Consider the following 27,805-nt stretch of genomic DNA (forward strand, 5'->3'; position numbering starts at 1 on the left):
AATTATCTTAGTTATTATTCCCTCTAGTTGATCATTAGTACAGAGGTCATATAAAATTAGTCCTTATATTGATTCTAGAAAGATTCCAAGATCTTCTCTTAATTCAGAGGCATAAGAAGCTTCAAAAATGGCCAAGAATCTACCAACATCTTTATAAGATTTCAATTATTTATATATATGTTATACATACAATTATACATATGTTATATATATATCTTATTGGGCTAACTAGAAGTGTATCTCAATTAAGGTCTTATTAAAAACACATAAGTAAAAATCCCAAATATTGTCTAAAGAAATATTTTTTCTTCTAAGAATCATAATATCCTGTACTGAATTTCTATAAATGATTCAAGTAGGTTGACAGTCTCTCAAGTTGTTTCTATTATGAAACAGATAAGTAGAACCCAAATGTAAACAACTAACCAATAACATATACACATAGTGAAAATTACAGTATTTTAACAAATTACATGTTAGATATTTTTCTCATGAGAAATTCTCTATTTCATTATTTGCTACCATTTTTTAAATCCACAAAAAAATAAATGTGCAAAAGAATCATAACTCCTTGAAAATGACTAAGAACAACACTCCCTCTGTTTCTAGAGCAAAGTGAATATTCGAAGATAATTTCAGGAGGTTACGTTCATTAGCCAATATTCCCCTAACACCTAAGGCAGTTCTCTGATATTTTTCAGTATGATCTTATTACTGTCTAATTATCCATATTGCTTTTCATCCTTTTTGTTAAACGGAAATTCACAGCAGTTTAACCTTTCATTCAGAATCATTAAATACACCCCCCCTTCACTGATAATTGGCCTCTCTTTTTTATTTTTATACTATCTTTATTGGAGTATAATTGCTTCACAATGGTGTGTTAATTTCTGCTTTATAACAAAGTGAATCAGCTATACATATACATATATCCCCGAATCTCCACCCTCTTGTGTCTCCCTCCCACCCTCCCTATCCCACCCCTCTAGGTGGTCAAAATGCACCGAGCTGATCTCCCTGTGCTATTCGGCTGCTTCCCTCTAGCTATCTATTTTACACTTGGTAGTGTATATATATCCATGCCACTCTCTAACTTCATCCCAGCTTACCCTTCCCTCTCCCCATGTCCTCAAGTCCATTCTCTAAATCTTATAGCCAGTTTCTTAAAAGGACTTTATTTGAATGTAGTGTCTCTGAGACTGTCCTCAATTCTTTTCATTCTTTTTTTTTAATCTGCTCTGCTGTAGTTATTTCCACTATTTTATCTTCCAGGTCACTTATCTGTTCTTCTGTCTCAGTTATTCTGCTATGGATCTCTTCTAGAGAATTTTTAATTTCATTTATTGTGGTGTACATCATTGTTTGTTCGCTCTTTAGTTCTTTTAGGTCCTTGTTGAACATCTCTTGTATTTTCTCCATTCTATTTCCAAGATCTTGGATCATCTTTACTATCATTACTCTGAATTCTTTTTCAGGTAGACTGCCTATTTCCTCTTCATTTGTTTGGTCTGGTGGGTTTTTACCTTGCTCCTTCATCTGCTGTGTGTTTTTCTGTCTTCTCATCTTGCTTAACTTACTGTGTTTGGGGTCTCCTTTTTGCAGTCTGCAGGTTCATAGTTCCCATTGTTTTTGTTGTCTGTCTCCAGTAGCTAAGGTTGGTTCAGTGAGTTGTGTAGGCTTCCTGGTGGAGGGAACTGGTGCCTGTGTTCTGGTGGATGAGTCTGGATCTTGTCTTTCTGGTGGGCAGGTCCACGTCTGGTGGTGTGTGTTGGGGTGTCTGTGGCCTTATTATGATTTTAGGCAGCCTCTGTGCTAATGGATGGGGCTGTGTTCCAGTCTTGCTAGTTGTTTGCCATAGGGTGTCCAGCACTGTAGCTTGCTGGTCATTGAGTGAAGCTGGGTGCTGGTGTTGAGATGGAGATCTGTGGGAGATTTTCGCCGTTTGATATTACGTGGAGCTGGGAGGTCTCTGGTGGACCAATGTCCTGAACTTGGCTCTCCCACCTCAGAGGCACAGGCCTGATGCCCGGCCAGACCACCAAGACCCTGTCAGCCACACAGCTCAGAAGAAAAGTGAGAAAAAAACAAAGAACGAAAAAAATAAAAGTTATTAAAATTAAAAATATTAAAAATTTTTAAATGTTAAGTAATTTAAAAAGAAAGAAGAGAGCAACCAAACCAAAAAACAAATCCACCAATTATAACAAGCGCTAAAAACTATACAAAAAAAGAAAAAAAGACAGAACCCTAGGACAAATTGTAAAATCAAAGCTATATAGACAAAATCACACAAAGCAGCATAGACATACACACTCACAAAAAGAAACAATGGAACTATATATATCTTTGCTCCCAAAGTCCACCACTTCAATTTCGCACAATTCATTGTCTCTTCAGGTATTCCACAGATGCAGGGTACATCAAGTTGATGGTGGAGATTTAATCTGCTGCTCCTGAGGCTGCTGGGAGAGATTTCCCTTTCTCTTCTTTGTTCGCACAGCTCCTGGGGTTCAGCTTTGGATTTGGACCCGCCTCTGCGTATAGGTCGCCTGAGGGCGTCTGTTCTTCGCTCAGACAGGACGGGGTTAAAGGAGCAGCTGATTCGGGGCTCTGGCTCACTCAGGCTGGGGGGAGGGAGGGGTATGGATGCGGGGTGAGCCTGCGGCGGCAGAGGCCTGCGTGACGTTGCACCAGCCTGAGGCGCGCCGTGCGTTCTCCCGGGGAAGTTGTCCCTGGATCGCAGGACCCTGGCAGTGGCAGGCTACACAGGCTCCCAGGAGGGGAGGTGTGGATAGTGACCTGTGCTCACACACAGGCTTCTTGGTGGCAGCAGCAGCAGCCTTAGCGTCTCATGCCTGTCTCTGCGGTCCACGCTGATAGCCGCAGCTCGCACCCGTTTCTGGAGCTCGTTTAGGTGGTGCTCTGAATTCCCTCTCCTCGCGCACCCAGAAACAATGGTCTCTTGCCTCTTAGGTCCAGACTTTTCCCAGACTCCCTCCCGGCTAGCTGTGGCGCACTAGCCCCTTCAGGCTGTGTTCACGCCGCCAACCCCAGTCCTCTACCTGGGATCCGACCTCTGAAGCCCAAGCCTCAGCTCCCAGCCCTGCCCGCCCCGACGGGTGAGCAGACAGGCCTCTCGGGCTGGTGAGTGCCGGTCGGCACTGATCCTCTGTGCGGGAATCTCTCCACTTTGCCTTCCGCACCCCTGTTGCTGCGCTCTCCTCCGCGGCTCCGAAGTTCCCCCTCCGCCACCCGCAGTCTCTGCCCACGAAGGGGCTTCCTATTGTGTGGAAACCTTTCCTCCTTCACAGCTCCCTCCCAGAGGTGCAGGTCCCGTCCCTATTCTTTTGTCTCTGTTTTTTCTTTTTTCTTTTCCCTACCCAGGTACGTGGGGAGTTTCTTGCCTTTTGGGAGGTCTGAGGTCTTCTGCCAGCATTCAGTAGGTGTTCTGTAGGAGCTGTTCCACATGTAGATGTATTTCTGATGTATTTGTGGGGAGGAAGGTGATCTCCACGTCTTACTCTTCCGCCATCTTGAAGGTCTCCCTGGCCTCTTTATTAACTGATTTCCCCCCTTGATTTACTACAAATCTTTTTGTATGCCTTTTGTTAATAAATTATTTACCTTCTTTCAACTCAACACACTGTCACTGTTAGCAAAGCTTTCCTATTATTTCTTCAAGTTCTTACTGCTCTTTAAATATACTTTAGAATAATAAATTTTTAATAAACCTGGAATATTTTAATGATTCATATTTAATTCTATGGTACAATTTATGTGAGACATACTACTCACACTTAAGTATTTCCTATTGTATTGTCTTAGTACTCCACGGTAACTTTCCCGCAATCCAAATACACAAATCTTTGCAATGTAACTTATGACCTCTAAAAACCACAGTGAGCCGTATTACAATTATCATATCCGTAGCCAAATCAAACTGAGTCAGCCTCTCTGTCAGCAATTTCAAGAGCTATACAATTTTTAATAAAGTGCAACCTATACTTATTGTGCCTTCAGTAAATATCAATGTGACCTCCGAATGTGAGTAAACCTGTCACTAGATTATGCAGAGTTACCTTTCATAATAATGGGTCATTGAGGCGTCTCATTAATGTAAATAAACAATTACCAAAAAGAAAAAAAAAAGTATTCCTGTTCTTCTTGGAAAGAATGTTTTCCTTAACTCCAAAACACTGATAAAGTTTGGTGGCTATCGCTTTAAGCCCTTTCCTTTTCTTATCAGCCACAGACACATTTCCCAAGAACTGCCACCCCCTCTCCAAAACACTGCCTTTTTTTTTTGTAAAAGGGAAAAAAAAAAAGTGGGAAGGTAGCTACTGACCTTAGATCAAATAAGGTGATATTTAAGTTTCATTTTGAGATTTCTTCCACATTTCCGAGACCTAAGCTATGAAACAGAATATGGGATCTAGGATCATTTCTTTTCTAAGAACAAGTGCATAGTGTTGACTGGTGGGAAATGCATCTGAAGTTGACAAAAGAGATGGAGATAACCAGAACAAGATTAACCATTAGAGCCAAAAACTCAACTCCCAGAATAAACGACAAGAGATAAATAAGATTTCTATAGCTTTCTTATTTTGAATAATTTTAAACAGAAAGGAAAGGATTTTGTGCTCATCCTCTTGTAAAATACCTGCCAACTTTTAATTTTTTGATTTTCAATAATTTCAACCTTAATAAGCACTATTCATCTGATCCCTTTGACTAGAAAAGCTCTAGTGTTCAAAGTCTCCTTATCTATTCTAAAATTTCTGTTTAATGTACCAACATGGCTTCTCTTCTTTACAAAAATCAAATTTGACTCCAGCTTCAAAAGTATGGAACAATATTTTTTCAATATTCTGAGGGTTTGATTCTTATGTCCAGCTCTCTAACAATTCCATCTGGATTCTAAAACTATTTTCATGGAATTTTTTAAATGGAAGAGACCTTAGAAATCAACTAGTCTATACCTCTTACTTTGCAGGTGCTAAGACTTGACCCTAAGCATAGTTAAGAAAACCTCTCCCAGGTCACTCAGCCAGTTAATAAGTGATAACAGCTGAAAGTAGTAAGATTTCCTGAAGCCTACTCCTATATTCTTGCACCAAGGAACTGGCAGGTAGAGGTTTACAAATTTGTTTTATGTAAAAGAAAATTATAACTTTTAATTAGTTAGGCAAGTAACTTAATAAAAGTGTTTTTCAAATGCTTAATAAGAATCTACTGTAAAAGTTCATCTCCTTATACATTCTAACAGTAGTAGTACAACCGTTTGTATCTTTTCATTGCTTAACACAATTTTCTATTGCCACTCTAACAAATTAAAACAAACAAAGGGGTTTAAAATTAAAACAACAGCCATTTATAATCTCACCGTTCTCCAGGACTGAAGTCTGGCAGGTTCGGCTGGGTACTCTGCTTAGCGTCTCAGAAGGCCAAAATCAAGCTGCCGGCTGGTCTGGGCCCTTATCTAGAGACTAGGGGAGAGTTCATTTCCAGGATCATTAGGTTGTTGGCAAAATTCAATTCTGTGTGGGACTGAGGTCCTCATTTCTTTGCTGGCCTTTGGCTAAAGGTCATTCTTAGTTTCTAGAGGCAGCTTGCTTTCCTCTGCTCACGGCCCCTGAATCTCCAAAGCCAGCAAAAGCACATCAAATCTTTCTCCCGCTTTGGATCGTTCTGACTTGTTCCATGGCATCTTCCTAACTTCCTCCTCTGCCTCTGCTTTTAAGGACTCCTGAGATTACATTGGGCCCACCTGGATAACCCAGGCTAGCCTCCTCACTGACAACTGAAGGTCAACCTTAATTACAACCACAAAGTCCCTTTGTCAGTACAAGGTACAATATCTCATCATATTCACTGTCCTGGGCATTACGGCGTGGAATCTTGAGGACCAAAATTCTGCCTACTACACTTAGCACCTGTTTTACTAACATAACCTTAAAGATTTACATTTTTTTTAACAGATCCTATTGTTCAAACTTAACAACTCTAACAAAAATGTAAATTTTCACCCCTAACATTTATACGTCCATTTCCAGGAATGGCTCAGATTGGCCCTGCTTAGGTCCAATCACAGGGCCAGCTTCAGTAGGGACATAACCAGTGCAATCACCCATGGGCCTGGACTCAGAAAAGCCCCACACTTGGGGCTTAATTAATGCTCTTCAGGTGCTATCTTGAAATTCTTAATACTTTGTTTTGTAAGTAAAGTCCTATAGACAATGGAGCATGTACTGAGGGTTTGTTTGAAAAAGAGTATATTTCTCTTTCATTTTTGCAGAATAGTTCCAACAGGTACAAAATTCTAGGTTGGGATTTTTTTTTTTCCTTTAGCACTTTAAAGATGTCATTCAGTTCTCTCCTGTATCCCCCCAATTGAAAAGTCGGCTATTATTTTTGCTTCTTTGAAGGTAATATCTTTCTTTTCCTTTTAAGAGGTTTCTCTTTTTTTTGGTTTTCAGTGATTTGACTACCTACCCTGTGCCCTAATTGTGGTTTTTCACTGTATTTATCCTGATAGGATTTGTAGTACTTCTTGATTCTTTAGGTTGATATCTTTCATGAGTTCTACAAAATTCTTAGCCTTTATTTATTCAGGCTATTCCCCTCACCCATGGCCTACATATTTTCTAACTGACCTATCAACCAGTTCACGATCCTCCCCACAGCTGTGTCTAATTTGCTGTTAAACTCATCTATTGAGTCCTTCACTTCAGTTATACTAGTTTTCATTTCTAGAATTCCTTTCAATTCTTTTTCTAGATTCTGATTCTCTAATGAAATCCATCTTTTCATCAATTTTTTAATATATTGACTATAATTATTTTATAGCCCACGTCTGATAATACCAAAAGCTAGAACACTATGAGAATGTTTCTAATGATTGTTGTTTTATATTTTTTTAATCTTGGTCCTGGCTTGCGATAGGCATGGTTTATTTTTATAGAATGTCATGTACTGTGTTTAAAACTTACAGAGATTCTGCATGATGTCTCTTGTTTCTGGCAATGACAGAGAGTTAAAGTAAAGGAAGATCACCTTAAAATCAATTGAGTTTATCAGAGGCTGCATTTCAATTTTTGTAACTTAATAGTCTATTTCTAGTTCTCTGTAACTCCTAGGATGTAGCCCTTCAGGGGTCCCAATTAAAAGTTTAGAGTGTTTTACCAGGGTCCTGCATCTTCCTCCCTGAATTCTAATTTGTGACCTCTTAGCAATGTGAAACTGCCAAAAATTACACCCAGCATCCCCCATCTTAGCTGCCGCTGCTTGGCTTCTCAGCCTCACAGCCCGTACTGTCATTAAGTGACAAATAACCCAAGGTGAAAAGTGGCACTGAATACAGGGATCACCTCAGTGTGTTTCTCTTCACTCTGGGATCTTTGCCCTTTGGTAGTACTACAATGCCTGTAGATACTCTTTTTAATATAGCTTTCTCATTTTTTCAGTATGGGCCTTAGCTTGAAATAAACTAATCTATCATACCTGAAAGTGGAGATCAGATGTTGGTGATCTTAAGGGCTTCGCTTTATGTATGCATCCATATCTTACTGGTTCCAAAAGTATTAAACACAGGTTGACATACCTATGGGATAGTTTACTTTTCTGTGTTTTATCTTCTGCTTGAAAGCTAAACCATTTACTTCTTAAATTTTTCAATTATTTCTCTGTTAGAATTATTATTTCAACTTATATTCAAATGTTTCTCCTTAATAGTTCAACCTGACTCCTTATGTATAACATAAAAGGTGTATTTGGGAGCATTTGGGAGCACCTTCATTGTAAATGCTGTCTTGCACTTTTTTTTTAAATAGGGTAATAGTGTTCACAGAGACTGGATTTTTTTCACAATAAGTTACGTAAGTACCCACTATTTCAAAGAATGCTGCATGTATAACTTTGTTCTTTGACAACTTCTAGTCATCTCTCAAAGCATATAAGATTTATGAAATGGGCTGAGCAGAAGCTATGGATATCTCCTATAGTTACATTGCCATAAAATCTCAGTAATTCAAAATTGAAATTTATCATCACTGAAACATTTCTATGCTATAATTTGAGCCTGAACTAAGAAAATGTTTTATTGTATAATTAAATGTATAAAAATTGTGAAGGCAGTTTATCCTACTCAAGAAAGGAAATTGCTTTTAAGGACTACCTTAAGGGCACCAACTTTCTGTATGCCTCTGAGGAGTATTTATAAAATCAGTTTAATCTATATCAGACAATAGCAACAATACTTACACTATCTCATTTTTTAAGTATTATTTGTAAATATACTTTGTAACGAATGCAAATTATTATGTGTAATTTAAAGTGCCAAAAACTAAATCTCTCATCAAAACAAATTGCAGCCCAGGATTTCACTCTCCAGCATTTTTACTATCAATTAAAGACAAAAAACAAAAACCTAGGCACTTCTTCCTACCTATAGAACCTTTCTTTGAAAGTCATGTTATTTCTAAATTTGTGCTCCTGAAATGTACGATATTAACTACAAACAAACAAAAAACAAATTTGGCTCTAAACCAAAAAAAAAACTAGGAATAAGTATAGATAGACTAGTATCACACTACTAATCACAATTATGTTCTCCCAGCTCAACAGATTAACTGGCTTTTAATACAATTATAGGTCATTATTCATTATTATCATTGCCCTGGGCATTTGTTTCAAAACATGAATTTCGTATTTTAGCAGACTGCAATTAATTTCCCTTGGTGGGTCAAGGGACCTTTAAAGATTTATAAGCACTCAAGACACAAAGGAACTAGCACCTTTCCCCCGCCCCCAAGGGCTCTATTCTATTTCATCTATTTCCCTGGCTCAATTCTTCATAACTCTTTGCTCATATTTACTGCTACAGACGTAGTCATCACAGTCAGAAAATGGCAATTAGTCTAGCGTTTTGCAAACCAGCTGTCAAAACTGTATGCAGACTGTATGTTCGTAATAAAGTATTATTGCTACTAATAAAGAGACATTTCAGGAACCACTGTATCAGAAATTTCATTACAGAAATGGGGATAATCTGATAGATGCAGAGATACAAGGGTCTGCATGACTTCTTTGCTAAGAATGAGTAAGTATCCTCAACCAAACCATCACCACAGTATACAGAGGCTTTATAGTTTGACAGTAAAGAACACTGGATTTGATGGGAAGCCCTTCAAACCTTCGCTCTTCCATTTACCAGCCAGCTGTACGTTCACAAGCAAGTTAGTTTACCTCTCTGTACCTCAGTGTTCTCATCTATAAAATAGGAATAACAACAGTACCTACTTTACTGGGGTTTATTTTAATGAGGATTAAATAAAAATGAATGTAGAACTAAGCTCAGTGACTGGAAAATGATAAAGTCAGTAAATATTAAAAACTGTTGTGAGGCACATGAAAAGATGCTCAACATCACTAATTATTAGAGAAATGCAAATCAAAACTACAATGAGGTATCACCTCATACCAATCAAAATGGTTATCAACAAAAAGTCTACAAACAATAAATGCTGGAGAGGGTGTGGAGAAAAGGGAACCCTCCTACACTGTGGGTGGGAATGTAAATTGGTGTACTCACTATGGAGAACAATATGGAGGCTCCTTAAAGAACTAAAAATAGAGCTACCATATGATTCAACAATCCCACTCCTGGGCATATATCCGGAAAAGACAAAAACTCTAATTCAAAAAGATACATGCACCCCAATGTTCATAGCAGCACTATTTACAATAGCCAAGACATGGAAGCAATCCAAATGCCCATCAAGAGACAACTGGTGAGATATACGTAAGAAGATGAGAGTAGAAAGATACACACACACACACACACACACACACACACACACAAACATACACATACACACAATGGAATATTACTCAGCCATAAAAAAAGAATGAAATATTGCCATTTGCAGCAACATGGATGGACCTAGAAAATATCATACTGAGTGAAGTTGTCAGAGAAAGACAAATATTATATGATATCACTTACATGTGGAATCTAAAAAATAATACAAATGAATATATGCAAAACAGAAACAGATTCACAGACATAGAAAACAAACTTATGGTTACTAAAGGGGAAAAGGAGGTGGAAAGGAATAAATTAGGAGTATGGGATTAATAGATACAAACTGTATACATAAAATAGGTAAGCAACAAGGATTTACTATATAGCACAGGGAACAATATTCAGTATCTTGTTCAATATTCAGTAACCTGTAGTGGAAAATAATCTGAATCACTGTGCTGTGTACTTGAAACTAAGACAATATTGTAAATCAACTATACTCCAGTAAAGAATAAATAAATAAATGATTTTTTTAAAATAAAGGGACTTCAGTGCTACAAGAAAAAAAATATTGTGGTTACTTTTTTTTCTCTTTGTAGATTGCATGTCTTTTTCCCTTTCCCTTTGGACTTGATCATCCCAACACTCTCACCAACACAGTGTTTTCCTGTCTTTGGGAGTCTGCTTTGCTTCATAGGAGATACATCAGTATTTTTCCACCTCAGACTTTAGGATCTCATCTTAGTTCACCTTAGAAACACTCCAGGAAAGCAGCAGTGTACAATGGAAAAAGGTTTAGACACAGAATTTGTCCAACTGAAACGTAATGTGTATCACATAGGTAATTTCAAATTTTCTACAAGCCACATTAGAAAAGGAAAAAGAAACAGGTGAAATTGACTATAATAATATATTTTATTTGACTGACTATATCCAAAATATTAACATTTTAACAAGCGGCAGTAGCCACACTTCAAGTGCACAATAGCCACATATGCCTACTATATCAGGCAATAGAGATTTAGAGTCAAATGGACCTGGATTCAAATTCTAGCTCTGCCAATTACTTGCCATTTACCTGCCAAATCTCAGTTTCATCACAGTAAAAATAACTATGTCCACAAGATTTAGTGTATACAGAAGTAGCAATATAATGTTGTACATATGAAACATATGTTATAAACCAGTTACCTAAATAAACAATAAATTAAAAAGTAAATATGTCTACCACCCACAAAAATAAAATAATAACTATCTCCAGATACTGTTATGAGAATTAAAATGGCATACACAAAGCACTTAATGCAAGGCCTGACATACAGGGGTGCTCATTAAATGAGAATTCCCTCACCCTAACCTTCTACTCTAAAACTGAATGCTGGCTCAATATAGAATATTCTGTGCCCTAGCCTTATTTCCTTCCCTTCTACCCCTACTACAAACTATAGCCTTTTCCCCCACCTTCACAGCTCTACCTCCTGGCTTCCTATCATCTATAAACTTCACTGTGTGGACTTTTAGAAGCCATGGAACCTCTTAGTCATGACCTAAGTATGTGGTCCTAAGAAATGAAGAGAGCTGTGCCTGAAAACTTCCTTCTCCTCTGACCCTGTCTCATCCATCTCCCCAGCAGTTGCCACTGCTGCAGCTTCCCCGGCAACTGCCATCAACAGCAATGCTTCCTCACCAGAGACAGACTGACCCTCCAACACTGAAAAGGATCATTCTACAAAACAACTGGCCAGACCCTCCAAAAGTGTCAAGGTCAAAAAGATAAAGAGTGACCAAGGAACTGTCACAGATTAAAAGAGACTAGAGAGACACGAAAAATAAAAATGAAATATAGGATTCTGGGTAGGATCTTGGTATAGAAAGAGGATATTAGTGGGAAAACCAGTGAAATTCAAACAAGGTCTGTAGAGTAGTTAATAGCATTATATCAATGTCAATTTCCTGGTCTCCATAATTGTCCTGTGGTTGTGCATAATGTTAAAATTAGGGGGATATAAGATGAGTAAGGTCTGAGGAGCTAATGTATAACATGGTGATGATAGTTAATAACACTGTATTATATAATGAACTTGGCTAAGAGAGTAAATGTTCTCACCGTAAATAGGTGATGGACGTGTTAATTAACTTGATGGAGGGAATTCTTTCACAATGTATACATATATCAATTCATCCCAGTGCACACTTTAAATATATTACAATTTTGTCAATTTTACCTTAATAAAACAGAAAAAAAAATTAGGGGTATATGGGAACTCTCTATACTATTTTTACAACCTTTCTTTAAGTCATTTCAAAGTGAAAAGTTAAAACACTTTTAAATGTGATTATTTGAAACTTTATTATGAAGGAACCTCTGTCCCAACGGATGGCAATTGATATATCATTATAAAATAGTGCTACTTATGCTAAGTCTATGGCAGTAAGGCCATCACACAGGTTAATGAAAAGTCGATTCCAAGGTATAGAAAATCCACCTTAATCACCACTATTAGTTTGCAAATCCACTAAGACAGTATGATGTCACCTACTTACACTCTAACACTGAGGACTTGATGACAGCAAATAATGTTTTGTGCGACCAGTAACGTTATCAAACAAATACACCGTTTGATTTAACATTACTGAATAATGTGCTTAAACAGTAGCCCCACTGCTACCAACAGAAAGAAAGTGACAGGAAAAGGAAGAGATGCAAAGAAGCGTATTCCAATATGCACACTTCCCCCACCCAGACCTTCGTTGGTTTAGGAAACGGGCCTTGGTCAATAAGCTCTGAATGAAATTTCTTACAATAGAAGTCTGCTCTGCTACATCCTGTGTTCCTGTAACATGAATTAGCTCATAGGCAACTGGTGAGAAAGAATGGAGAAAGAATTTTCAGTATAAAGCAGAAGCTGCACTGGTTCACATCTGATTTTCTTCCCGGATCATTAATGTTTTGCCTCATTAATAATAACAGCTGAAGGCTAAGTACACTAAAGGCAGCAAAGTAAGAAGGAATCAGTATTATACATTCAACCTTTCTCCTAGAAGTGCTTAAAGCAAGGTTAACCGGGATCTTTGTTTTCATTAAAAAATAAAGTTATAAATAAATAAATAAAACAGAGTAACACAAAACAATGAGCTGAGCATACATCTCTGGGATCAGTACATTTTGTACAAAGCTTGCAATCTTTCCTCTACTTGCAACTTCTGGTAATAATGCCCCTGGCCCTTGTAAATATAGATAGCCTCAACCCTTCCTTATATAGTCTTCCATCAAGCTACCTTCACCTTTTTTAAGTAAAATCCGACATTTACTGCAGTGTTTATTTATTAGAAAGTTCATATGTCTTTTAAATGGTGCTATTGGAATTGTTGTTATTTTCATTAGTGCTCTGGTTACAAACATGCATAAGCCCTAGTAACTTAAGTATGAATTTATGAACTGCGTTTTCCAGAAATGCATATATAATATTATCATAGAAATGCTGCATTTCCACATACTCTGAATACATAAAATGCTGTCCGACGATAACTTAAAATATAAACTGTCAAACTACCTTGTTTCCAAAGATTACTTATATATCAATAAAATGTGTTATTAATACCAATATTATATTTATCATATTTTATATTTAGCCATAAATTCAAAATTTAGTCATGCATTTCCGTATTAGTCACACATTTCTTACATAGATAGGATATTCTAATGTAAGGACATGTGTCTAGAAAGCATTTTTGTTCTAAAACTAAAAAGATACTTTAAACAGTGTCTTTTACTATATTACATCATGCTAAAGAAGATTTTAGTATAAGACTTTTGGTTCATAAAAAGAAAGCAACAATTACTGCTTAATGATTATTTGTTATTAAATAACATGATACCAATCACTAAGCATTCTTATATGTAAGTAGTTCCTGCTAGTAACAAGCATTATGAAAGAAAATTTGTGTTATTTGTACATGACAGAGATATAGCACAATTAACTCATTAAAAATACAGTTCGACCTAAGTAGCTACAATTCAGTATATCAACCTTAATTTGAATACACTATTTCTGAAATTAATTTATATAATAAATATCAATTACTTTAATATTTACATAAATGAATAGTGTTCTCTTTTTTACATAGTCTATGATATGCTAGGGTACTGTTATGGACCCATGCAACCCTGAATTTTAAGGAGCCTTTTTTTTTTTCCCAACTACCTATTCAAATTCACTTGGTTAGAGATAGTATGTTTCTCAGAGAAAAAAGTTACTGCACGATTGTCTGCTTATAGTGTGACCTCTTTCACTTGGGTGGGTATCCTCTCCACCACTAAGCGAGGATGTAACCTTGTCAAACCAAAGGCAAAAGAATAATGAGTGCACGACAGGCTAACCCAGCATGGAAAGGTTGTTAAGGAGGTTGCAGAAACAGTTCCCTGAATGACAAAATAAAAGTATACTCCAAAGAGTAGGTTAATATTAAAGAAAGCACTCAAGAACATGAGAGGCATTTAATTCCCATCCTCGGATGGCTGCCATACAAAACGTCACTCAAATTTATTTCATTAGTTACTTACCAGATTTACTTAATATGTTTTCAAATCTTGGTAGAACAGGTTTGACTAAGACACATTTAGAAAATATCTACTTCCACAAAGTACTAGACAAAGGTAAGTATGAACCAGTAGATAACGTTTTGCTTTTACCAATTATAAATTATCACCCAACAAAAAACAATCATTCCAATTCAAGAATCAGAACTATAAGTTGGAAGTCTTCACCAAACAGGAGGATTTTTACTATCACTAAACAAGTAACAGTAATTGCTACATTAATTGCCACCCCAAAGCACTAACTGGCATAACAGGGAATCATATTAAAACATTTTTATAAGTAGCTGAAACCAGCAGAAATTAGGCAAGTTATGTTGCAGTCTTCTCAATGTAAATTTACTTTTAAAATAAACAAACAAATCTCAAGCATGTACTAGGACTATCATTGTGTCAGTTATGTACATTTTGACATTCCTTTTCTACACTATGAAATTTTTGTTCTGGACCAGTCTTAATACTTTAACAGAGAAACAGTGCCACCTTTTGGTCCCATACAAAAGCCTCCAGTCTACTAGTCTTCCAAACTTCCTTTTTTCAGTTAAATTACCGATATATAAATGCCACTGAATTTCATGTCACAATTATCATCGTCTAGAAATATTTTGTAGCTACACAAGCTAATAAACCATGAGAGTAACTTAACAGTTGCTTCCAAAATGTGGAATTTCAAAATTACCCAAATACCAAGTTCATGTACTCTAGATCATCAATATAATAATTTCTAATCAACATTTCATTAAACACGTTCTACCAAATCCGGGTATGTCAGTCAACTGATATATTTTAAGTATAAAAGAAAAATCCTTTCTTATAGCACTGTTACATTTCAAAATTGATTTTGAAAAATGCATTATATCAATATTTTAAATGGACCTATTAATTTAATAATTGACAATATGGTATAAACAGTGAATTACTAGTTAAATCAGATAATTATAAATAATCTTATATATGAATATAGTATGTTTCTGATTTACTCACACTAATGACACAATGTCACCACGTTGTACTTCAAAATTCCTCACTTTCCAGTGGTTCAAAAGCACCACATCAGATGACTGGCTCCCCCCAGGATTCAAAGAAGGCTAAAAAATAAGATGAAAGAGACACATCTATCATTTGTATTTTTCATTCTTCATGGTTCCTTGCACTTCATAGCTGTAGTGCAGTGCAATAAAACATTTCTAATATGGTAGCTTTCAACAAATTGCTGTTCTAAAATAACTGCAAATGATGAGTTTTCAAAAAGGCTCGTTGGGATTCTTCACAGAGAACCAGAAAAAAAAAAATACATTACCAATACTTATTTGAAAGGAAAACGTGCTAGATATTCAAATCTTTACTAAACTCCAACAAAGAGCATGGAAACCTGTAAGAGGAATTAAAAGGAAAAAGTGAATCAAACCTCCCAACAAAATATTCGGATAGGATCTAATTCCACAGTAAGTACACATTATCGTTCCATCTGGAGAAAAGAAGAAATAATCTCAAATCAACCAGGAAAACACCCATATGAAGAAGTAAAGGGACCAGAAGAAACGAGTGATGGGATAATCTTGGAAAATATGGGAATTTGCCAATCTGACCTCTCTTTTCTCCAGAGAGCATGCAACAAGGGTCCTGGCTCCAGTTTAAGCCTAATAAGTAACCTTCACCTTAGGATTCAGACAAGTCTAGATGTGCCAAGGACTGACGGGGCAAAAACTGAGAAACATTTCGTGTAAGAATTCATCTGAAGGTCAGGAATCATCTAGGCATAAAAAACTGACTGAGGAGCCATAAAGCCAACATACCTGTCACCTGGACAGGGGTGCAGAAAAAGCCAATGGATATCAAGTCTGAAACCTGAGGGTGGACAAAAGAATGAGAAAAAGTAGGAAAGCTTTATCACCATTGACCCTCCAGGGTCTCTGAGAACGTCATAGGGGAAACAGCAATTTCTGCGGTGGTGGGAAAGGTACCAAACCACAGCTGAGGCGCTCCACCTTCACAGATGGTGGCCGCAAGAGGAGACACAGCCACAGCAACCAGGGCAGGAGCGAGGAAAACAGTGCATGCCAGACAACAGCCCATCCCTGGAGCAGTAGTGACATACTCTTTTTTAAAGATTCCTGGTATTACCTGTAGGTTCTACAAAGCAGATGTGGGCAAAGCTGTGGAAATTTTGCATGGGGGCTATTATCATGATCTTATTTTTGACTCCCCAGATTTTTTGTGGCCAAAAAATATTGGTTATCCTTGGGGGTCTCAAACCCTTCTACAGCTTCTGCAACTCCTTTATGTGATAATGCCTAAATATCTCTAACTTTAGTTTTCAATTCCCTGCTAATCATCACTTGACTATCTGACATAAAATTCAACATGATTAAATGGAATTTGTCATCATTTCCTATCAAAACAATTTTCTTCCTTATTTTCTTACATCCTTATTTACCATTTTCCCAGTCAACCAACTTAAAATCTTAATTATCTTTTTACTTCATATCCAACCAGTCACCAAGCTAAAGGGATTTTCTTTTCATAATATCTTTCACTTATGGCCCATCTTGTCTCCTCTCTACCATCATATTTCAAGCACCAGTCATCATACAACTTCATGCACCTATACTAGTCAGTCTCTCACCTCCAACTCAAAAGTGCATGATTCTACTTCTTTATAACTATAAAATCTTAAGTTACTTAACTTTATAATACTCCAATTTCCTTACTAGTAAAATGGTGATATTTAGTAACTATTCTCTAATTAATAATTAAATAATAATAATAGCCAATATTTGCCGAGTACTTACCACGTGCAAGACATCGTTCTAAGGGCTTTACAAATATTAACTTATTCGGTGAGATCATGCATTTAAAGTGCTTAGAATAGTTCTTAGCCCATAGTTAAGCTCTCAATAACTTCTATTATTGATATTACTAAATCACAACTTTAATTAGAGGTAGTTTTGTACGCTTTCCCCAGGTTCCTCCTCTGGCTCTATCCCTAATAAGGAACAGAGCTGATATGGCAGGATAAATCCAAGGGGCTTTGTTGGGCCATGGTGCTAGGGTATGGAGCTTTTGCCATCACACAGTAGGGTTAAGCTGAAAGTCACGCTTCCATAGGGGTTTATTCTTTCTCACCCATATTTCCCATTCATATTCTCTATTTCTTCCTCTCCCTCTCTGTCTTTGAGTTCTGTATCTTGCAAGTCCTTTCCCCTTATTTCTTTGTATTTCTCTTCCTACATAATTGCTGTGGCAAAGGCGGCCTGGGGGAGACCACCTGCACATAAAGAGAAAATCTCCTTTCTACTGCACTTGCTCTGGGTCCATTTCTTTTCCTTGCCATCAGAGTAGTGAAGAACAAAAGTTATTTAATTATTTCCAACTGCTCTTCCTTAGTGTCTTTTATTGTTTTTCAAAAGTTTGTGATTACAACTCTTAATAAGAAAGACATTTTACACTTTACCCAATACACACATGCACGAATACACACATCTGAACAAAATGCCACAAAATAATAATTACCTTTACTTCATACACCCTGGTATTTTCTTTGTCTCTTAATCCATATTTTTAAAATTCTGTCTATAGCCAACCATATTAATTTCCCATCCACTATTATTGATTTGCAACCTACAAATCAGTTGTAGCCCACAGTGCTAACATCATAGCTTTAGATGATTCTTCTTTAACCATTATCCCATGAAAGCTGCTTTCTTCTGGAATTCTACCATCAGTTCTTTCATCTCTGCTTTATATTATTTCCTTAGAAAAGATCATCAATATTCTCAGTTGCAAATACCACCCATATACCTATGACTGTTAAAAGTGAAGTCCCAAATCACTTCCTCCTCTATACTCAATACATAGCACTGCATACTACAACACTTCGCATACTGTGATGTCAGTTTTATTAACCTGTCTCCACATCTAAACAGGAAGCACTTTATCCATTATTGTGACCCCTAGTTAAATTCATACCCTACCCCCCAACTGCATTTCTGAAATTCTAGAACATAATTCTAACTGGTTGCTGGGCATCAAATTTGATCAAGCCATTCCCCTACTTAAAATCCTTCACTAGCTTCCTGACACTACCACCATGACTGTGTTCAACATAAAAATCAAGAGACATATGATCTGCAGGACCTACCAATCCCCACTTACATAGTTCCTACAAGTTAACACTAAACCACAAGCAGTGCTCCCTATACACAGGTTAGTTCCTCACACTCCCAAGGCATCATCTAAGCAAAATTCCTGCCTGAAATGTTTCCCCCTCTTTCCCTCTTCCCACAATCTGTTTAACTCATACTTCAAAACAACACTTAAGGGCCCCGCCCCGTCGCCACGTTGTTCCCTCGGTGCTGGACGGGAGCAACTGCAGTTGGACCCGGGCAGTGCCGCCGACGCCTCCTGCGCGCCGGGTCCTCGACCTTCTCTCTTTCCTCTCTGCACCCGGACAGGCTGGCCCGGAGCTCCCGGGCTTCCTCCGTGTGGCCGCGAGAAACTCCCTGCACTCCTATAATGACCCTGGCACAGTGGTGAACGGCTTTTCCTGCGGTCCGTGCCCAAGTGGATCTTTCCCGACAGCCCTAGGGATAATGATGATATCTGAACTGAACAATTAGGGTTCTGAAATCAGAGATGTTGAGATTAAAAATGGCAGGAAAATCACTGCTTTTTAAAGTAATTCTCCTTGGAGATGGTGGAGTTGGAAAGAGTTCTCTAATGAACAGATATGTGTCTAATAAGTTGGATACCCAGCTCTTCTATACAATAGGTGTGGAATTTTTAAATAAAGATTTGGAGGTGGATGGACATTTTGTTACCATACAGATTTGGGACACGGCCGGTCAAGAGTGATTCAGAAGCCTGAGGACGCCATTTTACAGAAGTTCTGACTGTTGCCTGCATACTTTTAGCGTCGACGATTCTCAAAGCTTCCAGAACTTGAGAAACTGGAAGAAAAAATTCATATATTATGCGTTTGTGACAAAGCCCGAAAGCTTTCCTTTTGTGATTTTGGGTAACAAGGTTGACATCAGCGAGCGGCAGGTGTCTGCAGAAGAAGCTCAAGCCTGGTGCAGGGACAACAGCGATCATCCTTACTTTGAAACAAGTACAAAAGATGCCACGAATGTCACAGCGGCCTTTGAGGAAGCAGTTCGAAGAGTGCTTGCTACCGAGTATAGGTCAGATCACTTGATTCAGACAGACACAATTAGTCTGCACTGAAAGCCCAAGCCCAGCTCATCTTGCTGTTGAAGTTAGAGAGGTTGCCCGTGAGATCTAACCAGCTCATACACTTGCACAGATAAGCACAGGGTGGAGACGAGAATTAGTGTTTGCAGGGATGGATCATGTACTCATAAAATTAAACTAACCATATTACTGCCTTGTTAGTGGGCGGGAGAAGGGACACATCCACTCACAGGAGACTCTATTTACTCAGTAATGGCACCTTACATTTATAAGTTGTAATGGTTGTCTAATAATGTTTAATTTAAATATGTATGTTACAGAGCTAATAAATGAGATGACCAAGACTTTTATAATTAAAACAAAACACTTGAGTGTTCTAGAAGTTACTGTTTTTTCCCTGGGAAAATGGAGAACTACTTTTTCTATGTGTATATTTTTATATAATTAGCATTCTGTTCCTGGTTCAGGGAAAACATGTCCTAAAGCAATAATGTTAGATATTAAAGATTAAAATCCAGAAAAAAAAAAAAAACTTGAATTCCATGAGTCAATCTCATAGGAATTCTTTCCTATCACTCCTTATCTCTCCTCCCCATTCCCATCTTCAGTCTCCATTAGGTGATCAAAACTCCCAAGTTGCCCATCAAAACCTGTGACTGCTGCTATCATAGCAGTTTTAAGCACATATTATAATTATTGGATTCTCTCTCTCCAAGAGTCCATAAGCATTTTGAGAATAGATTATTTCTTATGTCTTCTTGATACGTGGGCAAGTAAGGATGTTAATAAATTTTAGTGGAAAGAATTTTTTAAAAATCAATTAATGAAATTTCCAAAGACTCCCCAAATCAACATGCCCAAAACAGAGACCATATTCCATCCTAGCCCCAGAATATACTTCTATACTCTCCTCCTTAGTTAACAGTATCACCACTCACCTTATCCCCCATACTAGAAAACTACTGAGTCCTTCTCAACTTCTCTCTCCGAGTCACCTATCACCAGACTTTCCCTCTTCCCAGAATGCCTTTTCCCTACTTGGAAAAATTCTGTTTATCTTTCAAAGCCCAGCTCAGATAATAGTGACTTCTCTGTGAAGCCTTAAAACAAAACACAACAAAACTTGAAGTTCCCTTGCAGAAATTAGGAAATTACATCCTGGTGCTCCATGGTTAGGGACCGAATAATCCCTATAGACTCAAATCTTGACACTTGCATTCATCTTTCCCTTACAGAATCAATCATCTACCAACTTTTCTAATGTTAATTGTTAGAACCAAAAGGTAATGCATTGTAAACAAAAGATTTATGTAGGGGAAAAAAAACCCAGAAGGAAGCACGTCTAATTTCAAGAAGTAAAATATTAGAATCATTAGTCAACACCTGGAAGACCTTGTTTGATTTTTACAAAGGAAACAATAGTTTTCTTTTACCTTTCCTCTCCTCCACAAGGCTAAATTAATCATTCCCCCACCTGTGCTCCCTTAGCAATTTAGGTAAACTTCAGGGATAGCTCTTAAAACCTTATTACAGGTATCAGCCTATACATATGACTCTTTCACTGTAAGTTTCTCAGTTGCAGGAACCATACTTTATTCATTTTTGTATCCCCAATCCCAGAACAGTGGCTGGAAAATAGTATTTCTATGCTTTGAAGTTTAAAAGATTAAAGGTGTTTGAAAGCATATTTAACTAAGATGTTTCCCAAGCAATGTACGTTATCTAAACAATGTATACATCTCTTGGACTTCCCTGGTGGCACAGTGGTTAAGAATCTGCCTGCCAATGCAGAGAACACGGGTTCGAGCCCTGGTCTGAGAAGATCCCACATGCCTCAGAGCAACTAAGCCCGTGCGCCACAACTACTGAGCCTGCGCTCTGGAGTCCGTGCTCTGCAACAAAGAAGCCACTGCAATGAGAAGCCCGCACACCACAATGAAGAGTAGCCCCTGCTCGCCGCAACTAGAGAAAGCCCACGTGCAGCAACAAAGACCCAACGCAGCCAAAAATTAATTAATTAATTTTTAAAAAATAAACAATGTATACATCTTCCAAGAAAATATACTCTGGATGAGTAAGTTCAGTAAGAAATTTTTTGTGTTGCATCAAGTAGGCAATTTAAGCATTAGGAATAAAGTTGGACAGTGCTTTATTAGTAGCCATAATAAGATAATGCTAATCAAAACAGAATAAAATTTTCTTTACAATTCATTTATAAATGTAAATAACACTTATGAATATGAATAACACTTTTCATAAAGAGAAACTTTCTGTAATTGGGAAACTGTTCCTATAGCACTATAAAAACCATAGTTGTTTGTACTTCAATTAAAATTTTTTAAAAAAATAAGTACACTTTACTCCTGAGTTTTCTAAAACAACTTTTCAGAAGAAAAATAATGCACTAACTTCAAAATGAAAATTTTATATAAGAAATGAAGAAAACTTCATTTGGATGATGCAATTTTAGAAAAATTAGTAAACCATGTTATTTCTTGGAAATTTTACAACTTGTTTTTCCCTGTGGAAGGGCAGTTTGCTTCAGACAGAGAAAGCAATCTTTTCAAACCAAAGGTATACACATGAAATCTAAATTAAAAGTCATAAACTTTGGAAACCCAATGTAACCAAAGAGTCCATATTTTCTTGTCATGTTGTTAATATTTTAAATCCTAGATTCCCAGAGATTACGTCAAAATTATAACCAACTGAAAATAACAATGTTTTCTGAAGTAAGAAACCTCAGAGAATATTTAATCTAGGAGTTTTTTTTTTTGTTTCAATTGAAGTATAGTTGATTTACAATGTTGTGTTAGTTTCTGGTATATGGCAAATTGGGTCAGTTATATATTTTTTTTAGAGTATTTTCCATATATATAAAACTGAATGTATTCTTACTGAATATAGTTCCCTGTGCTATACAGTAGGAGCTTATTGTTTATCTATTTTGCATGTAGTAGTTTGTATCTGCTAATCCCAAACTCCTAATTTATCCCTCCCCACCCCTCCCCCTTTGGTAACCATAAGTTTGTTTTCTATGTCTGTGAGTCTGTTTCTATTTTGTATATAAGTTCATTTGTATCATATTTTAGAGTCCACATACGTGATATTATATGATATTTGTCTTTCTCTTTCTGACTTACTTCACTTAGTATGATAATCTCTAGGTCCATCCATGTTGCTGCAAATGACATTATTTCATTCTTTTTTTATGACTAATATTTCTTTGTGTGTATGTGTGCGCACACGCACACGCACGTCTGTGTGTGTATATATATATATATATATATATATCTCACATCTTCTTTATCCATTCATCTGTTGATGGACATTTAGGTTGCTTCCATGTCTTGGCTATTGTAAATAGTGCTACTATAAACATTGGGGTGCATGTATCTTTTCGAATTAGAGTTTTCTCCAAATATCTGCCCAGCAGTGGGAGTGCTGGATCACACAGCAACTCAGCAACTCTATTTTTAATCTTTTAAGGAACCTCCATACTGTTTTCCATGGTGGCTGCACCAATTTACGTTCCCACCAACAAGGTAGGAGGGTTCCCTTTCCTCCACAACCTGTCCAATCTAGGAGTTTCTACCTGTATCTCAAAATGTGTGACTGTGTCAGATGTTCCTGCTTGCAGTCCAAGAGATTTCCAGCAGCAAGGGGGAAAACACTGCTAGTCATTGGGATTACCCATAAAGAAGAAAATAAACCCAAAAGCAGCTCTGCCCTTCTTTACTTCAGTGATTTACATTCTCACACAATCAATTCCTTAGCTTCTACTGTGGAGCACTAGGATTAAAAATCAAACAGCTTAGATAAGTCTTTTGGACTTGTACACACTGTTGTATTTAAAACAGATAACCAACAAGGACCTACTGTATAGCACAGGGAACGCTGCACAATGTTCTGTAACAACCTAAATGGGAAAAGAATTTGAAAAAAATAGACACATGTTTATGTATAACTGAAAAAAAGAAAGAAAAGAAAAAAAAAATATCAAACAACTTAGATAAGTCTTTTGGATAGCCCTTGCTCTAAAGACAGAAAACTATGTTCAAAACTGGGCTCCACTTGCTTACTAGCCAGATTACCTGAAACAAACTATTTAACGTTTCTAAACCTGATTTCCACATCTATAAAGTGGGGAATTGCAGTACCACCCACCTCATAGGGTTCTCATATGAGAATTAAATCAGAGGATCCAGGAAACATTCTTAACAGTGCATGATACCAGTCAACAAATAAGATGATAATGATGACTACAGCAACAACAGGACAAAGGGAAACAAAATCAAGTACAACATCCTTTCCATAAGATTCAAGATAAGATTAAGCCTTTGCTTATTGCCCTGAATGTTTTTCCTTTCAAAAACTGGCATACCTTTTTTTATTGCTCTTCACTTTATTGTGCTTCACAGATATTTTGTTTTTACAAATTGAAGGTTTGTTTCAACCCTGCATCAAGGGTCTATCAGCTCTATTTTTCCAACAATATATACTCACTTCGTGTCTCTGTGTCACATTTTGGTAATCCTAGCAATATTTCAAATTTTTCATTTATGATACTTGTTATGGTGACCTGTGGTCAGTAATCTTTGATGTTGTTATTATAATTGTTTTGGGGCACCACAAACTGTGTCCATATAAAACAGCAAATTTAATCGATAAATGTTGTGTGTGTTCTGACTGCTCCACCGACTGGTCATTCCCCCCACTCCGGCCTTCCCATTCCCTGAGACACAACAATATTGAAATTAGGTCAGTCAATACCCCTACAATAAGTGTTCAAGTGAAAGGAAGAGTTATAGGTATCTCACTTTAAATCAAAAGCTAAAAATTAAAACCATGAAACTCAGATTGGGACTTGAACCCACATTCTTTTAACTGAGATCACACACCTGGTCTTAGGACTTACTGAACTTCAGGTTCTTGATATCTCATGGCAGAAACAATTCAGTGAGAGACAAAGTGATAGGTAAAAAGTGGATTTATTTAGAGAGAAACACACTCCATAGACAGAGTGTGGGCCATCACAGAAGGCGAGAGAGGCACCAGGGTATGGGGTTGTCAGTTTTCATAGGGGCAGGTAATTTCATAGGCTAATGAGTGGGAGAAGTATTCCAGTTATTTTGGGGAAGGGGCAGAGATTTCCAGGATTGGGCCACTGCACACTTTTTGATCTTTGATGGTCAGCCTCAGAACTGTTATGGAGCTGGTGGGTGTGTGCATTTAGCATATGCTAATGTATTACAATGAGCATATAATGAGATTCAAGGTCCACTGGAAGTCAAATCTTCCACCATCTTGGACCTATTTGGTTCTAATCAGTTTACATCGTGTCTTTGGGCTATGTCATTCTTTTAAAGGTTGTGCCCTGCCCCCTTTCCTCCTGTTTCAAAATGATTAAGCTTAGTGACTAAAGGACGTGGAAAGCCAAGAAAAGCTGAAAGCTAGGCCTCTTAGGTCAGTTAGCCAAATTGTGACTGCAAAGGAAAAGTTATTGATAGAAAGTAGAAGTGCTACTCTAGTGAACACACAAATGATAAGAAAGTGAAACAGCCTTATTGCTGATATGGAGGAAGTTTTAGTGGTCTAGAGCGAAGATCAAACAAGCCACAACATTCCCTTCAGCCAAAGCCAAATCCAGAGCAAGGTCCTAACTCTCTTCAATTCTGTGAAGGCTGAGAGAGGTGAAGAAGCTGCAGAAGAAAAGTCTGAAGCTAGCGGAGGTTGGTTCATGAAGTTTAAGGAAGGAAGCCATCTCCATAACATCAAAGTGCAAAGTGAAGCAGCAAGTGCTGATGTAGAAGCTGCACAAATTATCTAGAAGATCTAGCTAAGATAATTTATGAAGGTGGCTACACTAAACAACAGATTTTCAATGTAGATGAAAGAGCCTTATACTAGAAGATGCCATCCAGAACTTTCATAGCTAGAGAGAAGTCCATGCCTGGCTTCAAAACTTCAAAGGACAGGGTGAGTCTCTTGTTAGGGGCTAATGCAGCTGGTAACTTTAAGCTGAAGCCAGTGCTCAATTACCATTCTGAAAATCACAGGGCCTTCAAGAATTATGCTAAATCTACTCTGCCTGTGCTCTGTAAATGGAACAACAAAGTCTGAATTACAGCACATCTCTTTACAACATGGTTTACTGAATTTTTTTTTTTTTTTTTTTTTTTTTGCGGTATGCGGGCCTCTCACTGTTGTGGCCTCTCCCGTTGTGGAGCACAGGCTCTGGAGGCGCAGGCTCAGTGGCCATGGCTCACGGGCCCAGCCGCTCCGTGGCATGTGGGATCTTCCCAGACCAGGGCATGAACCCGTGTCCCCTGCATTGGCAGGCAGACTCTCAACCACGGCGCCACCAGGGAAGCCTGGTTTACTGAATATTTTAAGGTCTGTGGAGACTTACTGCTCAGAAAAAATATTCCTTTCAAAATATTACTGCTTATTGACAATGCATTTGGTCATCGAAGAACTCTGATGGATGTATAAGACTAATGTTGTTTTCATGCCTGCTAACACAACATCCATTCTGTAGCCCATGGATCAAGGAGGAATTTCAACTTTCAACTTTCAACTTTTTTTTTTGTCTACTATTTCTACTATTGATAAAGAAACATACATGCTGTGGAAAAAAAAAATTGCTAGAGTCACCCCAACTTTCAGCAACCACAACCCTGATAAATCAGCAGCAACAACAATGAGGCACAACCCTACACGAGCAAAAAGATTATGACTCACTAAAAGCTCAAAAGCTGGTTAGCAATTTTTAGCAATAAAGTATTGTTTAATTAAGATATGTTCATTGTTATTTTTAGACATAATGCTATTGCACTTAATAGACTACAGAATAATGTAAACATAACTTTTAAATGCACTGGGAAACGAACAACAACAAAAAAAGTCATGTGACTTGCTTTATTGTGCTATTCACTTTATTGCGGTGGTCTGGAACCAAGCTTGCAATACTTCTGAGGTACGCCTGAACTAAACTGGAAGTCCTCAGGCTGAAATTTTTACCACCACCACCCCCACCGACTACTAAATTCTTGGTGCATTGTTTCATTTCAGCTAAGCAAATAAAGTAAGCATACTTCTATTTTGGATCTCAATTGTTCTGCCTCTAGGAAGTAATCCAGATGAAATTTCAATGTGCATAACTATTGAAAAATATCTTCTAGAAAACCATGATGCCTGGGCTTCCCTGGTGGCGCAGTGGTTAAGAATACGCCTGCCAATGCAGGGGACACAGGTTCGAGCCCTGGTCTGGGAAGATCCCACAGGCCGCGGAGCAACTAAGCCCGTGCGCCACAACTACTGAGCCTACACTCTGGAGCCCACAAGCCACAACTACTGAAGCCCGTGTGCCTAGAGCCCATGCTCCACAACAAGAGAAGCCACTGCAATGAGAAGCCCGTGCACCACAATGAAGAGTAGCCCTTGCTCGCTGCAACTAGAGAAAGCCTGTGTGCAGCAACAAATACCCAACGCAGTGAAAAATAAATAAAAATTTTTTAAAAACCCGAAACATTATACCCATTATGTTTTTAAGTTTCATTTTTAAAACATACATACATATATAAATAAAGGTACACGGTAAAAAAAAAATCTTAAATTAGCTCTGGTTGATGAGATTATAATTTTCTTTTTCTATCTTTTTTTTTGGGAAAACTTTAAGTTACATTAAAAAGAGGTTATATGCTTTGCTCTGACCTAAGTACTATATCATTCACTCTAAGAAAGACAATATAAGTCAGCAGATTTCAACAGATGTTAATAAATTATGTTAAACCTTGAAATGGCAGATATCAAACCTGCTTCTGAAACAAATATAACACAGGAGTTGAGCTTTAACGTTCTCTCTGATCAATCTGACGGATTTTTATTTCTCCTAAGAACAAATATTATTGTCAAGGTATCCTAAATTCTCAGCTTGTGTCTAAGTTCAAATCATATGACAGTTTGGGGGAAATATATGTCTTGATTTAGGAAAATATAACTCCCCTAGAGAATTTAACAGAGACATGATAGATTTCTCACCTTTTAAGATTTAGCCACAGCCAAATAATAAATGATATTATTATGGTTTTGATTTTTTCTACAAATTTCTTATTCATTTATTCTCTCATTCACTTTTTAATTAAAACAAAAGAAGTCCACAGCCACAATTCACTACCTATAGTCTACCAATAAAGCCCGGTTTTAACCTC

The 27,805-nt window shown here is 37.4% G+C and overlaps 1 protein-coding gene and 1 pseudogene across 3 annotated transcripts in view; one reads left to right on the plus strand and one right to left on the minus strand.

The window, feature by feature from the left end:
• The window catches only part of IMMP2L (inner mitochondrial membrane peptidase subunit 2), a 905,154-nt gene that overhangs the window by 805,782 nt on the left and 71,567 nt on the right, over positions 1-27,805 (minus strand). Inside the window, exons 4-6 of one of the 3 annotated variants that reach the window (XR_004528164.2) lie at positions 15,384-15,487; positions 5,384-5,486; positions 4,377-4,411 (exon numbers count right to left, since the gene is read on the minus strand). Coding sequence is in view for 2 of the 3 variants with exons in the window: in XM_033863160.2 (XP_033719051.1) it covers positions 5,480-5,486; positions 15,384-15,487 (111 nt within the window). In the remaining variant the exon portion in view is untranslated. Of the gene's footprint in view, positions 1-986; positions 5,487-15,383; positions 15,488-27,805 lie in introns of those variants that run through there. The other 2 variants (XM_033863160.2, XM_019925347.3) reach the window with 2 other exon arrangements.
• On the plus strand, positions 19,050-19,655 carry LOC101319345 (ras-related protein Rab-9A-like; annotated as a pseudogene).

The sequence above is a fragment of the Tursiops truncatus genome, chromosome 9 (assembly GCF_011762595.2).
Source record: "Tursiops truncatus isolate mTurTru1 chromosome 9, mTurTru1.mat.Y, whole genome shotgun sequence".
Classification (NCBI taxonomy): domain Eukaryota; kingdom Metazoa; phylum Chordata; class Mammalia; order Artiodactyla; family Delphinidae; genus Tursiops; species Tursiops truncatus.